The 17,337-nt window shown below is 48.6% G+C and overlaps 1 protein-coding gene across 14 annotated transcripts in view; it reads left to right on the top strand.

Annotated features, from left to right (window-relative positions):
• LOC147106116 (voltage-dependent calcium channel subunit alpha-2/delta-4-like) overlaps positions 1-17,337 on the top strand; it is an 888,222-nt gene that overhangs the window by 646,334 nt on the left and 224,551 nt on the right. For all 14 annotated transcript variants that reach the window (XR_015081361.1, XR_015081362.1, XR_015081363.1 and 11 more), the window contains one exon: positions 13,019-13,080. Coding sequence is in view for 11 of the 14 variants with exons in the window: in XM_086008903.1 (XP_085865029.1) it covers positions 13,019-13,080 (62 nt within the window). In the remaining 3 variants the exon portion in view is untranslated. The remainder of the gene's footprint in view (positions 1-13,018; positions 13,081-17,337) is intronic.

Below are 17,337 nucleotides of genomic sequence, written 5' to 3'. Positions count from 1 at the left end.
ACATCCCTTCAGCCTCCTCAAGAAATATAGGCGCTGCTGGGCCTTCTTCACCAGAGAGGAGGTGTTGAGGGACCAGGAGAGGTCTTCCGTGATGTGGACTCCGAGGAACTTAAAGCTGGCCACCCTTTCCACCTCCGCCCCATTGATGTGGATGGGGGTGTGACTTCCGCCTTTGGACTTCCTGAAGTCCACGATTATTTCCTTTGTTTTCTTGGTGTTAAGGGCCAGGTTGTTGTCGGCGCACCACTTCACGAGATGCTGGACCTCCTCCCTGTAGGCTGACTCATCGCTGTTGGTGATCTGGCCTACTACCGTGGTGTCATCTGCAAACTTGATGATGGTGTTGGAACCATTAACAGCCACACAGTCGTGGGTGAAGAGGGAGTAGAGGAGGGGGCTCAGCACACATCCTTGTGGGGCCCCCGTGTTCAGGGTCGGGGGGGAGGTGTGGTTACCTAATTTGACAGACTGGGGTCTGTTTGTTAGGAAGTCCAGGGTCCAGTTGCAGAGGGAAGTGTTCAGGCCAAGAGTTTGGAGTTTGGTGGCCAGCTTTATACCCCACTTTATAGCAATGAGGTTGTGATTATTTCAGTGTTTGCCCAATTCACTTTTTGTTCTGAAATTCCTGTCTTCCATGGTAAACCATTTGATACCAGTGTTAGCTTGTGCAACCTGAGCAAGCAGCTGTAAGGCTCAAGTGCAGCATACTAACATATCCCTCTATCTGGCTAAACACCCCTGGATATTTTCTTTTAAGTAAATGTCGATGCTCATAGAGAAAGGATGAAAAGCCCCAAAATAAAGGCTGAAACCTGAAACAGTGCAGAGTGTAAATATCTAACACAATTAGATGCCTTCTTGGCAAAGAGACATCACTGCCAGTGAGACACCAAGATCCTAAAATACAAATCCTGCTTCATCCAGGTTGGCGGAAATGGGAGACAACCACATATAGTCTACTTGCCAAAGCCTTAATCACTATTTTGCCGTTTACATTGAGAAATACAAATTGACTTGTAACTACCACATTCCATATGGTATTTTCCATCCACCCCCACCACCCACTATCACTACCCATCCCCCCACCACACCACCCAACCCCCCCCACCACCCCACCCAACCACCCCCCCCCACCACACCACCCCCCCCACACCTCCCACACCCCAATACCCACCTTACCTGAGCATTTATTCTACAACTTTAGTATCCTTATGGCTTCTCCTTATTTTCTTAAATTCGCAATGTTTAATTTGTGCCCCTGGTATTTCAAACCTTGACTAGAGTGAAAGGTCAGTTTTGTCAATTTACATCAGATAATCTTGAAGATCTCAATTAAATCACCCAGTTTTTCAAAAGTATTATTTCAATGCTATCATCTTCAAAAAATGTGCTCTTGTAAGGACAAGGTCATTTGTCCTCAGAAAACACCATGAAATCCTATATAGTATTTAATTTATTTCTCCAAACTGAAAAGAACTAAAGGACTCCCTCTAGAGGGCTTGCAGCTTGCTCACTGCATCACTGACTTTCCAGTTTTGTGCTGCTTATAGATGGGAAAAAAATTAATTTAAAGAAATCAGTAGCCCTGAATTTCCCTGGTGATAGGGCTGAACTCGTGGCCTTATCTAGGTAGGCGGGGACAAGCGGTCATGGAAATTTGGGTGGGGTCTGGTTATGCCAGGTCTCTGCCTCGTTTCATGTTGTACTGGGGTTTCCTGTGGTGAAAGTGGTGCGTGGTTCTTGCTTCCATCCACTTGCAGTCTGACATCAGGTATGAAGGCAGGACTGTCAGGATGGCATCACCCTCAAGGATTCCTGCTAGTCTAGCTTCCAATGCCCCCAGCATATTGTATGCTACAAGAGGCAGGAGTACAGTACTTCATGGTGGTAGTAGTGCGGCCCACAACGTTTATAAAGCAACCAGCTGTTGTATAAAAAAGTGGCCTTTCTAGAAAAGGGATCATTCTTCTTCTTTTGTACAATCTTCAGCTGGACCTGCTGGCACTGAACCTGTGGCTAGCTACTGCTGCATATTCCAGCCATCTGGCATGGGTTCTTGCCAACGATATACTAATATGCTAATCTACTAATATGCTAATGCCTGACCTGGGAATTCCGACAGAGTCAGGCAAGTAAGTCTCTGGTCCATCAAAAGTCCTGCTCCACCCCGTTACAGCAGTGGAGCAGGATCACAGGTTTTGGGGCAGTTGTTTACCAACTCTTAAAGGGACACAAATTTCATCTGAAGCACATCATAAATCTACAGTTAATATGCGCAGATTTATATTAATATCATGTTCATGTAAATTTGTGTGCAGTGTTTATTTTCTTCTCCAATTTTTCCCTTTGCTTCGTTCCTCTCCTAAAAGGCACTGACTCATCCTGGATTTACAGTTCCATGAATGTTAACAACCCCGTGCTTTGTCCCAATATCCAGCCTTCATATATGAGCCCAGACAACGAGAGGCTATTTGACTGGTGTGTTGGGAGGATGTCAGAGTTGAGCCTAATATTATCCTCACCTGATGTACACTCATGTACTTTCCCCCAGGGGTCACTGGATAATGTTCACAGCAGGAACACTAGCTAATTTTTCTCCTTCCTCACCCAGGAACTCTGAGACCAATTGTCCATTGCGTTACTTTAATAAACTTGTATTAAATATGTTAAAATGCACATTAATTAGTATCTCTGCCCCTTTCCCTCTATTTGTCTTCTTTTCCCTCTTTTCTCAGTAATTTTCTCCTTTCCCCTCCCCCCTTCTCCTTAAGACTCTAGCTCCTTGCTGATGTACAGTTCCACAGGCACCTTGTGACTTCTAGTATCTCACCTAAGTGTTGTTATTAATGAGTGAGTGTTAACAGTTAGAGTCAGCAGGCTGTTCACTCCGAAGGACCATTGCAGCCAAGCCACACCCTGCACTCACCTGAAATGCACATATACATACTACCAGCAGGGGTCATTGGACTGCTGAGCTCCTACCATTGCCCTGGCTGACATCAGCTCAAATCAGAGACTGGGAATGAAACCTGGGACCTTCCTGGTCGATATGGCTAAGCTACTCACTGGCAAAATCTCACTGAGACACTGGGGGAGCTTATACTTTTTTTTAAACTGTTTTGTATCATATGTGTTTGAATATAATGCAATCATTTAGATGAAACATTAAAGTCCCATGGTCTTATATTTTCCTGCTTGCCATAAAAAAATGACTAGTAAACAGTCCAATGTAATTATGATGTAATTAACAGGCAACATTACTGCTTTGGCCTATGAGGATCACCAGCTGTGTAGGGATATGAGTGACAGGATTTAGATTATTTTGCTTCTGGGTCTCTGTTCTATTTTCTTTTATATTTTGATCCCTTCTTGTGCTCAATTTTTTAAAATTCGTTTATGGGATATGGGCGTCGCTGGCAAGGCCAGCATTTATTGTCCATCCCTAATTGCCCTTGAGAAGGTGGTGGTGAGTCGCCTTCTTGAACCGCTGCAGTCCGTGTGGTGCAGGTACTCCGACAGTGCTGTTAGGTAGGGAGTTCCAGGATTTTGACCCAGTGACGATGAAGGATCGGCGATATACTTCTAAGTCAGGATGATGTGTGACTTCGATGGGAAATTGGAGGTGGTGGTGTTCCCATGCGCCTGCTGCCCTTGTCCTTCTAGGTGGAAGAGGTCGTGGGTTTGGGAGGTGCTGCCGAAGAAGCCTTGGCGAGTTGCTGCAGTGCATCTTGTAGATGGTACACACTGCAGCCACGGTACGCCGGTGGTGGAGGGAATGTTTAAGGTGGTGGATGGGGTGCCAATCAAGCGGGCTGCTTTGTCCTGTATAACGCCGAGCTTCTTGAGTGTTGTTGCAGCTGCACTACTTACTTGTGCCTTGTAGATGGTAGATGGTAGAAAGGCTTTGGGGAGTCAGAAGGTGAGACACTCGCCACAGAGTACCTAGCCTCTGACCTGCTCTTGTTGCCACAGTATTTATGTGGCTGGTCCAGTTACGTTTCTGGTCAATGGTGACCCCCAGGATGTTGATGGTGGGGGATTTGGTGATAGTAATGCCATTGAATGTCAAGGGGCGGTGGTTAGACTCTCACTTGTTGGAGATAGTCATTGCCTGGCACTTCTGTGGCGCTGTGGCGGAGACCACATAGGGACAATAACACAATGTATAGCCAATGCTGTCATATGTACCTAAACACAATTCACTTTGTATAGCAATGTTGTGATATGTACATGCTGGGTTGGGTTATAGGTGCAGGGTCCCTTTAAGAGCGTCGGGAACGTGATGACGTCATGACGTCGGTTGCGTGATGACGTCATAGCCCCTGCACGGGGGCTGCGCCTTCAGGCCTCGTGGAGATTGATTAAAGTAAGACACGTTTTGTTTTTGCTTAAAGAAAAGCCTCAGCCTGTTGATTTCTGTCAACTCCAACATTGGTGACCCCGCTGCTCTTTTGGACGATTCCAAAGACCTCATCTGAAATGGCGACGAACGCCGTTTCCATCAAATTACCCGAGTTTTGGGAACAACAGGCTGCCGCTTGGTTCGCCCAGGCCGAGGCTCAATTTGCAATCCGGGACATCACCGCGGAAGACATGAGGTACTACTACGTCGTCTCTGCTCTCAGCAGCTCCGCCGCGGCCAGAGTCATGAACCTGCTCGAAAACCCCCCGGAGCTCAACAAATACGAAACGCTGAAGGCGCACCTCTTACGAACTTTCGGACTCACCGAAGCCGAACGCGCACGCCGACTTCTCTCTCTACCCGGGTTGGGCGACTCCAAGCCCTCGGAGCTGATGGACCACATGCTGGCCCTCCTGGGCACACACACGCCATGCTTCTTCTTCAAGGAACTGTTCCTCCAACAGCTGCCAGGTCAGGTACAGTCGGCGTTAGCAAACTCTTCCACTACCGATTTCCGCGACCTGGCCAAGGAGGCCGACAAATTTTTCTCCGCCGGGCAACAGTACTGCGCGGCCACGCAGAGCCCTGCCCCCACTGATACAGCCCAACAGCGGCAACCCTCAAGCCTCTGCTTCTACCATGCGCAGTTCGGCCCCAAAGCCAGGAAGTGCCGGCCCCCGTGCAGTTTTCCCGCATCGAAGCAAACTAAAGACCACTCGTCGGCTTCCATGGCTGTCGGCCGTTCAGGCAGTTTGTTGTTTATTACAGACACCGACTCTGGACGTCGTTTTCCTTTGTGACACAGGCGCCCAGGTGAGCGTCCTGCCCGCGTCAACCATAGACATTCAAGGGGGGAACCACGGCCCCGTCCTCGAAGCCGCCAACGGCAGTTCCATCCGCACCTTCGGGAAACGGAACATGGCGCTTTGTTTTGGCAGGCAACGGTTCACCTGGGACTTTGTCACAGCAAAAGTGTCCACCCCCCTTCTTGGCGCTGACTTCCTCTGCGCCAATGGCCTTTTGGTGGACGTCAAGAACCGACGTCTCATCAACGCGGAAACCTTCAGCTTGCTCCCATGTTCCCTCAGTGGGTCCAGCACGACGCAGTTGTCCAGTGCACTCTCGGCCTCCGACGAGTTTTCCCGCCTCCTCGCCCAGTTCCCAGACCTTACGAAACCCACGTTCTCGTCCGCCACCACCAAACACGGGGTAGAACATCACATTTCGACCACCGGTCCGCCCGTCTACGCCCGCGCTCGGCGCCTCGACCCGGGGAAGCTCGCCATCGCCAAAGCCGAGTTTGACACCATGCAGCGCCTCAGCATCATCCGCCGGTCGAACAGTCCATGGGCTTCGCTCCTCCTCATCGCCCCGAACCCAGGCGGCGGGTGGCGCCCGTGCGGAGACTACCAGTGCCTCAACGACGCGACGACCCCCGACCGCTATCCAATTCCACACATCCAGGACTTTTCCACCCGCCTGGCCGGGAAAGTGGTATTCTCGAAAGTGGACCTCGTCCGGGGTTATCACCAGGTCCCCGTCCAGCCACAGGACGTCCCGAAAACCGCAGCGATCACCCCATTCGGGCTATTCGAATTTCTTCGCATGCCATTCGGCCTCAAAAACGCCGCACAGGCTTTTCAACGCCTTATGGACACCGTGTTACGGGACCTGACGTTCCTGTTCATATACCTGGACGACATCCTCATCGCCAGCGCCTCCAGGATGGAACATGTGTCCCACCTCTGGACTCTTTTCAAACGACTCAGCCAACACGGCCTAATCGTCAACCCGGCCAAGTGCCAGTTCAGGCTGTCCTCAATCGACTTTCTCGGGCACCGCATCACGAAGGACGGGGCGGTGCCACTCGCATCGAAAGTGGAGGCCGTGATGGACTTCCCGTGACCCCTCACCATTAAGGCCCTGCAGGAGTTTTTGGGCATGGTGAACTTTTACCATCGTTTCGTCCCCCGAGCAGCCCAGCTTATGCGGCCCCTTTACGAGGCCCTCAAAGGCAAGCCTGATAAACTCGCCGTCAACTGGTCTGATGAGATGGCCAATTCTTTCGGGGACACAAAAAGGGCCCTGGCTAACGCGACCACGCTGGCACATCCGTTGCCCGATGCGCCGATCGCTCTCACCACCGACGCCTTGGACTATGCGGTCGGCGCCATCCACGAACAGTGGGTCAACGGCGCCTGGCAGCCGCTCGCCCTCTTCAGCCAGCAGCTCCGCCCCAACGAGCGGAAGTACAGTACCTTTGATTGCGAGCTTCTCGGCCTCTACCTCGCCGTCCGACACTTCCGTTTCCTGCTGGAGGCCCGCCCGTTCGCGGCGTTCGTGGACCACAAGCCATTGACCTTCGGCATGGCCAAAGCCTCCGAGCCGTGGTCGGCCCGTCAGCAACGCCAGTTGGCCTTCATCTCGGAGTTTACAACGGACATCCAGCATGTGGCTGGGAAAGACAACCCCATCACCGACTGTCTCTCCCGAGCCGTCGCCAGTGCTGTGCACCTCGGCATCGACTACACCAGCATGGCGGCCGACCAGGCCTCCGACCCGGACGTCCAGGCCTACAGGACGGCGGTCACAGGCCTTCAACTAGCAGACGTCGCGTTCGAATCTGCCGGCACCACACTCCTGTGCGACGTCTCTGTTGGGCAGCCGCGTCCCGTCGTGCCCGAAGGGTGGAGACGGCAAGTATTCGACACCGTCCATAATCTTTCCCACCCAGGCAGGAAGCCATCACAGAAGCTGGTGGCAGCCAAGTTCGTCTGGCACAGGCTCAGGAAAGACGTTCTCAACTGGGCCAGCACCTGCGTGGTATGCCAATGCTCGAAAGTACATCGCCATACTAAGGCCCCGTTGGTGCTTTTCGTGGTGCCCGAGAGGCGGTTCGACCACGTTAATGTGGACCTGGTGGGGCCCCTACCGCCCTCCCGCGGGTTCACCCACCTCCTCACAATGGTCGACAGAACCACCCGATGGCCGGAAGCCGTCCCGCTGTCTTCAACGATGGCTGCCGATGTGGCTCGGGCGTTCATCAGCACTTGGGTCGCCCGGTTTGGCGCCCCATCTGACATTTCCTCCGACCGGGGGCCCCAGTTCACGTCAGAGCTCTGGAACACTGTCGCCCGAGGCCTCGGGTTGAAACTCCACCGCACCACAGCTTACCACCGTCAGGCTAACGGGCTGTGCGAACGGTTTCATCGCTCCATGAAGGCCGTGCTCCGAGCCAGCCTCCGGGACGACGGCTGGATCGACAGACTCCCGTGGGTCATGCTGGGACTCAGGACCGCTCCCAAGGAGGACCTCCAATCCTCGTCCGCCGAGCTCATCTACGGACAGCCGCTGCGGGTTCCCGGGGATTTCGTCCCCAACGCAACGGGACCTTGGTCTGCAGCCTGTCAGCGGTCCGACCTTCTGGACAACGCCAAGGTTTTCGCTCTGGTGCCCACGTCGGAGCACGGCCTCCCGCAGTCCCACGTTCCACTCGACCTTCGAGCGGCGGAGTACGTTTTCGTCCGCCACGACGCCCACCGGGGACCTCTTCAGCCACCCTACGATGGACCATTCCATGTCCTGGAAACCGGGGACAAGACCTTCGTCGTGGATGTCGGCGGTAAGCCGGACTGCATTTCTGTGGACCATCTCAAGCCGGCCCACCTGGATCTGGACCGACCCGTTGAGTTGGCACAGCCCCCGAGACGGGGCCGACCTCCGGTTTCCACACCCTCAATCCACCACCGAGCGCCCGAGGTCCCTCCGACGAACCCCCCAGTCCCCACCCCGGAATTGAGGAGCCGTTCCAACCGTGTGTTCCGGCCCCCCCAACGACTGACATTGCCAGTACTAGTGAATTCTGGGGGGACATATGTGGCGGAGACCACATAGGGACAATAACACAATGTATAGCCAATGCTGTTATATGTACCTAAACACAATTCACTTTGTATAGCAATGTTGTGATATGTACATGCTGGGTTGGGTTATTGGTGCAGGGTCCCTTTAAGAGCATCGGGAACGCGATGACGTCATGACTTCGGTTGCGTGATGACGTCATAGCCCCTGCACGGGGCTGAGCCTTCAGACCTCGTGGAGATTGATTAAAGTAAGACACGTTTTGTTTTTGCTTAAAGAAAAGTCTCAGCCTGTTGATTTCTGTCGACTCCAACAGTGCGAATGTTACCTGCCACTTATCAGCCCAAGCCTGAACGTCGTCCAGGTCTTGTTGCATGCGGGCATGGACTGCTTCATTATCTGAGGAGTTGTGAATGGCACTGAACACTGTGCAATCATCAGCGAACATCCCCATTTCTGACCTTATGTTGGAGGGAAGGCCATTGATGAAGCAGCTGAAGATGGTTGGGCCTAGGACACTGCTCTGAGGAACTTCTGCAGTGATGTCTTGGGGCTGAGATGATTGACCTTCAATCACCACAACCATCTTCCTTTGTGCTAGGTATGACTCCAGCCAGTGGAGAGTTTTCCCCCCGATTCCCATTGACTTCATTTTTACTAGGGTTCCTTCATGCCACACTTGGTCAAATACTGCCTTGATGTCAAGGGCAGTCACTCTCACCTCACCTCTGGAATTCAGCTCCTTTGTCCATGTTTGGACTAAGGCTGTAATGAGGTCGGGAGTTGAGTGGTCTTGGCGGAACCCAAACTGGGCATCAGTGCGCATGTTATTGGTGAGTAAGTGCCGCTTGATAGCACTGTCGATGACATCTTCCATCACTTTGCTGATGATTGAGAGTAGACTGATGGGGCAGTAATTGGCCGAATTGGATTTGTCCTGCTTTTTGTGGACAGGACATACCTGGGCAGTTTTCCACATTGTCGGATAGATGCCGGTGTTGTAGCCATACCGGAACAGCTTGGCTAGAGGCGCGGCTAGTTCTGGAGCACAAGTCTTCAGCACGATAGCCGGGATGTTGTCAGGGCCCATAGCCTTTGCTGTATCCAGTGCGCTCAGCCGTTTCTTGATATCACGTGGAGTGAATCAAATTGGCTGAAGACTGGCTTCTGTGATGGTGGGGACCTCAGGAGGAGGCCGATATGGATCATCCACTCGGCACTTCTGGCTGAAGATGGTTGCAAACGCTTCAGCCTTGTCTTTTGCACTCACGTGCTGGACTCCACCATCATTGAGGATGAGAATATTCATGGAGCCTCCTCCTCCATTAGTTGTTTAATGGTCCACCACCATTCACGACTGGATGTGGCAGGACTGCAGAGCTTTGACCTGATCCGTTGATTGTGGGATCGCTTAGCCCTGTCTATAGCATGCTGCTTCCGCTTTTTAGCATGCATGTAGTCCTGTGTTGCAGCTTCCCCAGGTTGGCACCTCATTTTTAGGTACGCCTGGTGCTGCTCCTGGCATGCTCTTCTACACTCCTTATTGAACCAGAGTTGGTCCCCTGGCTTGATGGTAATGCTAGAGTGAGGGATATGCCGAGCCATGAGGTTACAGATTGTGGTGGAATACAATTCTGCTGCTGCTAATGGCCCACTGTGTCGGAGAATGAAACTTTTTCCACTTTTAGCAACAGTTAGGTTATGGACTTTCAGTGCCCTCTTGGATCCTACCTTCCTTTGTATTGTTCCCAAGTCCAAACTGATAGCCTTGTTTGTACCGTGCCTGTGGGCAATACAGGTAGACTACCCTTTATCCGAACTTCCGAAAACCGAAACCCTCTAAAAACCGAAGGTTTTTTCGGTCAGCGTAAGTCGTGCGCACAACATGACCAGAGTGGCGCACGACTTACAGGCCTAGCCGGATAAGGGATAGTGTAGCATTTTTCCACACTTCTGAAAACTGAAATCGCTCAGCATAAGTCGTGCGCACGACCCCGAACCCCGCCGACCCCCACCCCCGACCCCCCGCCGACCCCCCCGCCGAACCCAACCCCCGCCGACCCCGACCCACCGCCGACCCCCACCCTTGCCGACCCCCACCCCGACCCCCCCGACCACGACCCCCCGCCGACCCCCACCCCCGACCCCCCACCGACCCCGACCCCCCGCCGACCCCCACCCTTTCGGATAAGGGATAGTGTATCCTTTATCCGCACTCCCGCAAACCGAATTACTCTGAAAACCGAAGTGTTTTTGCTCACCTTCCGAAATCCGAAATTTTCCGAAAACCGAAACACGGCTGGTCCCGAGGTTTTCGGATAAAGGATAGTCTACCTGTAGCACAATTTGATACATGGTTATTACATCACGTGTGTGAAGTAAGAAATTGACTCATTATACAAAAGGTTATCTTGACTAGAACTAAATTCTGTAAGTCCAATGTATGCCTGCCCCAATGCTTGTTTTATACAGGCAAATTCAAATGAGAGTGCACTTCCAGCGAGAAACATCGGAAGTTACATAAGCATGTTATTTCAATACATTGACTTATTAAAATGAAGCACTTGCCTATCTTTGCTAAGTCCTTCCAAGGCCTGACCAGAATTTCTGGTGTGATACTGAATTGGCAAAGATTCCACAAGGTGGACCAGAAAACTTTCCTTAGAATTTACGAGACTGTACTTCATAAAGGTTTTGATTTATTCTGTGTATTGATTTCAGTTTGACAATGTTATCAGATACACTCCACTCATCAGTGGAAATGGTACAGTGACAATATCTATGGTTTCTGCTGGTGCTTGCTGGTCATGACCTTTTATAAACAGAGCATAGCATGGTGACAATAATACAGTGATGTCTGAGTGAGGTTGAACCAGTTCATGCCCAGTTGAGAATACCCCAACTCATTTCACATAGGCTCTTTACAGTCAGCAAACAGAGGAAATATTGTTCTAAAAATTGCTGTGGTAGGCCAATTTAAATTTCAATTAAATTTTTTTTTTTAATTGAACAAAAATTCAAACAACAATTAAAACCAGAAGGAATGAGAATCCACACATTGTTAATTTTCAGTGCCAGAGAGGTTGACTGACAGTAATTAACAGTTACCATGCCATTAAAAGGGGATTTAGACTGAAATGTACAAGCCTTAACTTTCTGTGCCGAATTTAGTTCATATCTATTGTGTAAGTACAGGAACTTCACGCCATTCAATGCATTTGAATGGTGAGTCAGGCACAAGGGGCTGGATTTTACTCACCAAAACACGTTGGGGCGGGACTGCTGGTTTTCGGTTCCAGTCCCGCCCCCAGCGACGTCTGATGAACAAACGCTATTTTGCCCTGATTGGCCTTGTTAAGCCCGCCCTGCGGCCGGCCAATTAAGGGAAAGCCGGTGTCAGATGATGTCAGTTGATGACGCTTCATCTGCCGATTTTCTTAAAGGCATATGCACTACATTTGTTTGACAGATGATTTGACAGTGTTTGACAGCGTTGAGGTGCTGTCAAACACTGACAATCACTGTCCAAAGGTGAGCCCTTGCGCCCAAGCTCTCCAATTACTCTCTCCTTAGGATAAGACAGATGGCAGCTGCAGCTGAGATTGCAGAAGCCATCTGTCACTTCTCCCGATGAGATGAGGCTGCACAAACACTCCACAGCTTGTCACCTGCAGAAACATCTAACCACATTAAAAATTAATTTCACAACATGTCCTTACCTCTGATACTAACCAGTGTCCCATTGCATCCTTCACACCACTTCTGCAGCTGTCATCCAAACACCAACATAACAACAGACCCACAGCACGCCTCACTTACCCTGGCGGGCTTCCCTGACATCGGGAACCCCACAACAGCTGTCGAAAAATTGGAAAAAGCCTCTTAACTGCCTGTTAACTACCTGTTAACAGGCAGTTAAGTGGCTATAATCCTCTTCCTGCAGGTAGGAGTCAGGTCCCTGTGAAAATCGGGGACCCGACTCCTGGGAAGATTGGTTGGAAGCAGGTTGGGAGCAGGTTTGGGACCCGCTCCCATTTTTGGGGATTTTCCCATCAGTCCCAAGATGTCCGTGTCTGAAGTTGCTGTACAATTTGTGCATAAATAACGGTGAGCACCATTAGCCTCAACATTGTTTTAACAGCAAATTCTGGGCCATTAATGCCAATTTGTGCTGAATTCTGGGCAGGTTGATACTGTCAACTCACATCTATTAGGGCACCACTGGATGAGACTTCCCTAAATTGATTTCATATAGAACCTTACAGTCAGCAAGCAGAGGAGACTTTCATACTATCAGTCTAGATGCCTATTGAACCTAAATCACCCCAGAAATTGTGGTGTTTGAACCAACTGCAACCATACAATCCCTGTCTGTAATGTTTTCATTTCTTCCTTCTGCCAATCTTTGTACTTGTATTTTCTCCTGATTCTATAGGTTCACTCATGACCAGCTATGTCATTCCCCAGCTCAGAAGGTGGTAAGCAACCTTTCCCTGAGGTTGGCTACCTCAGTTTTCTTTCCATCAGGAGGAAAACATCTTGCCTACACTTGTGTGAACAAATCACAAAGCGAATATGTGCCCTATCACAACATCAGTGATTTGTTTATGATTTATCATGATTTATGATTTATCATGATTTATCCCACCATCCCTGGATTATTTCTTTTATCCTGTGAATTGTTATAACTTGAAATCATTCCAGAAAAGGAAGCAATTAGTTTCTTTGAACTAAGGTTAATTTTTTTTTTTTCAGCTGTTGGTGTACAGATTAATCTTGCATTACTGCGCCGGAAATTCTGGACGGCTACACGACAGGTAAAAAATGAACTTTTAGCAGATAAGTGACTCCTCATACGAGTTACATTTTATTTAGTTTCCTCTCTGCCCTGGTTGCTGCCCTCAGTTCATTTCCAACCAAATCCATTTAATTGTCAGAGAGAGGACATTTTTGATTTAATTTGTGACTGAGGCATCACCTTGATAACCTACTGTTTCACTAAGTTCCATTGGTAATTTCTGTTCAGATATGTGAATGTAAGACATCTGCCCTAGAATTCCAATTAATTCTTATTAGCAATCATGAGTAAATTTATGGAAAGAACATGTTTGATGGGGCGAGTAAATTTTTCTCATTATATGTTATTTTATATATCCACAAGGGTCATGACATAGCAAAGCGTCTTGTAACTGCAGATTAGCCATATATTTAAACAACACTGCAAGCTACCTTTGCAGTGCCAGCATATGTCAGGCTTTTGTTCTTTACCTAGTATTCATCACAGTCAGACCACCAGAGCCAGTTAAACAAAGCAGAAAGAAAAAACATAAAAAAATTGTTTTTATATATTTCTACAGTGTCTGGGTTTTTTAACAGACCTGTATACATTTGGAAGACAAATACTTCTTGAGGTGAAGCTGTGGGACAGGGAGTGGGTTGTTCAATGCATTACATAATGATCATGCATATGTAATCTTTGTAATTATCATACTTATTTTAGAACATTTTCAAATTTCAATCATGCATATTTACACCAAAGACTTGAAATTATGTAATGATATATTAACATACAAATGCTTCACACATTAGTGTGAAATTCCTTGCTCACAATGCTTAATGCTCTGGTGTGAAATTCCTTGCTCACAATGCTTAATGCTCTGGTGTGAAATTCCTTGCTCACAATGCTTAATGCTCTGGTGTGAAATTCCTTGCTCACAATGCTTAATGCTCTGGTGTGAAATTCCTTGCTCACAATGCTTAATGCTCTGGTGTGAAATTCCTTGCTCACAATGCTTAATGCTCTGGTGTGAAATTCCTTGCTCACAATGCTTAATGCTCTGGTGTGAAATTCCTTGCTCACAATGCGTAACATATTGGTATGATAGAAAGCCATATATCCAAGTTTGTCAATGACACAAAGATTGGTGGCATAGTAAATAGCGTAGACAGGAACATAAAATTACAAAAAGACATTGATACATTTAGTGAGTGGGCAAAACTATGGCAGATGGATTTCAACCCAGGTACGTGTGAGGTCATCCATTTTGGACCAAAAAAGGATAGATCCGAGTATTTTTTAAATGGTGAAAAGCTAGAAACAGTGAAGGTCCAAAGAGATTTAGGGGTCCATGTACACAGATTACTAAAATGTAGTGGTCAGGTACAAAAAAAAAATCAAAAAGGCTAATGGAATGTTAGCCTTTATATCTAGAGGGCTAGAATATAAAAGGGAGGAAGTTTTGCTCCAGCTATACAAAGCCCTGGTTAGACCATATCTGGAGTACTGTGTACAGTTCTTGGCACCAGAATGTTACCATGGCTGTAAGGGTTAAACTATGAGGAGAGATTACATAAACTAGGCTTGCATTCCTGGAATATAGAAGGTTAAGGGGTAGTTTGATTGAGGCTTTTAGGATTTTGAATGGAGTTGATAGAGTAGATAGAGAGAAACCTTTTCCACTGTGGGCGAATCTAGTACAAGGGGACATAACCTTAAAATCAGAGCCAGGTCATTCAGGAGAGAAGTTAGCAAACACTTCTTATTACAAAGGGTGATAGAAGTGTGGAACCTTCTCCCACATAAGGCAGTCAATTAAGCTCAACTAAGAGTTTTAAATCTGAGATCAATAGATTTTTGCAAGCCAAGGGTATTAAGGGATATGGAGCCAAGGCGAGTGGATGGAGTTAGGGTACAGATCAGCCATGCTCTCATTGAATGGCAGAATGGAATCGGAAGCTCGAGCGGCGGCAGGACATAAAGGAGGAACTTCTGAAATGTGTTCAGGAAAATTTCCTTCACTAGTATGTTCTTGGCCCAACTAGGAAGGAGACATTGCTGGATCTGGTGCTGGGGAATGAGGTGGGCCAGGTCGACTAAGTGTCTGTGGGAGAACACTTGGGTATGAGTGATCATCGTGAAGCTGTCAAACACTGACATTCTGTGTAGTTTGATGAGTCCTTGTGTTCAGGACTCAACAAACCTTTCTACTTTGCAGAAATCAGCTGGCTGTTGGATCGGAGGATGCAACAGCCAGTCTGTGATCTCTACAATGGAGATGTTGGGGACTCCGGCTCCACAGCGGCTGAAGGCTGTAGGTAGAAATAAAGGTAAGTTAACATTTTCTAACGCTTAACACTCACCCCACATACTTACCACTCCACACTTGCACCCATCACTCACCTCTACATCACACCTTCAGACCCCTCCGACCCCCACAGACCTCCTACTCACCTCCTACACCCCGGCGGGGTTCCCCCAGGTCGGGAAGCCCGCACTTCAGCACGAAAAATGGAGATACTCCTATTTTCTGCCTGTTAACTACCTGTTAACAGGCAGTTAATAGGCTTTAATCCCTTCCTGCCTCCAAGGAGACAGGACCCAGGGCAGGACGGCTTCCCACCTCCTGGCAAGAGGGCACAGAGGTGGGTTGGGGGCGGGTTGGCCATCCGCCCCCAAATTCTGCAACTTTTCCGGCAGTCCCACCTCCAAACCCGCCTCCTCGGGGCTGAGAAAATCCAGCCCTGAGTGTGTTGGATAGTACTAGAGAAGAAAGTAGTACAAGAGGCAGAAGTAGTACAGGAAACTCTCGATTTACCGGCACCTAAATAATCGGAAATCTCTCTAAACCAGCAAAATTCAGGAGTAGGTTCAGGTAAGTTTTACTTCATATTAGTGGCCATTCCTGGAGCTGTGGCTGTGTCACCGGGGTTCCTGCACTTGTTGCTAAGCAACAGGGATGCTTGGTCTGTGGCCGGGGTTCCTGCAGCTGTTGCTAAGCAACAGGGAAGCCTGGATTTGTTGCTGTGTACGGAGCTCTCGTACCTTTTAACTATAGCTCTCTGTAATCCGGACTTTTTGATAAACCGACACCACGCCAGTCCCGTTGGTGCCGGATAAAAAAGAGTTTCCTGTACCATATTAGAGAGGAGCAGACTAAGAAAGACGACGAAAAGTTCAAAAATAGGTTTAGAATGCATGTACGTAAATGCACAAAGTGTGGTGAACAAGGTTGGTGAGCTAAAAGCACAATTAACCATGTGGCAATATGATGTGGCAATAACGGAAATGTGGCTTAGAAACAGTGAGGACTGGGTACTTAATATTCAAAGGAACAAGGTGTTCAGAAAAGATAGGGAAGGAAAAAAGGGAGATGGGGTGGCAGTGCTGATTAAGGAAGACATTGTAGTGTTGGAAAGGGAGGATGTTTTTGAGGGAACAAGGACAGAATCCATTTGGTTAGAGTGGAGAAGCAAAAAGGGTATGATCACGCTATTGAGGGTATTCTATAGGCCTCCAAATAGTGAGAGGGAGGTAGAGGAGCAAATCTGCAGGGAAATCGCAGAGATATGCAAGAGCTATAGAGTGGTGATATTGGGGGACTTTAATTACCCAAATATCGATTGAGATAATGCTAGGGTAAAGGGAAAAGAGGGGGAGGAATTTCTGAAATGTGTTCAGGAAAATTTCCTTGACCAATATGTTCTTGGCCCAACTAGGAAGGAGGCATTGCTGGATCTGGTGCTGGGGAATGAAGTGGGCCAGGTTGACTAAGTGTCTGTGGGAGAACACTTGGGTACAAATGATCATCGTATCATAAGATTTAGATTAGTAATGAAGAGGAGCAAGGAACAATCTAGAGTGGAATTTCTAAACTAGAATAGGGCTAACTTCAATGGGATGTGAAAGGATCTAGCCAGGGTAAAATGGAACCAAAGACTGACAGGAAAAACTGTAACAGAACAATGGGTGATCTTTAAGGAGGAGATGTTCCAAGTACAGGCTAGGTACATTCCAATAAGAGGGAAGGGTAAGGGAACCAAGGCAAGGGCGCCTTGGATGACGAGGGAGATAGAGATGATGATGAAACAAAAAAAGAGGGTGTATGATGCATGTCAGGTGAATTCTTCAAGGGAGAACTAGACCAAATACAATAAGTTGAAGGGGGAAGTGAAGATGAAAATAAGATTGGCAAAGAGAGAATACGAAAGTAGAATGGCGGTTAACATAAAAGGGAACCCAAAAATCTTCTAGCGGCATGTAAATAGTAAGAGGCGGGGTCAGGCCTATTAGGGAC

This window comes from Somniosus microcephalus, chromosome 16 (assembly GCF_052327205.1).
Source record: "Somniosus microcephalus isolate GS21.2 chromosome 16, FLI_Smic_1.0, whole genome shotgun sequence".
Classification (NCBI taxonomy): Eukaryota; Metazoa; Chordata; class Chondrichthyes; order Squaliformes; family Somniosidae; genus Somniosus; species Somniosus microcephalus.
The sequence above is the reverse complement of the archived record's forward strand: the minus strand, read 5'-3'. Positions and strand labels throughout refer to the sequence as shown.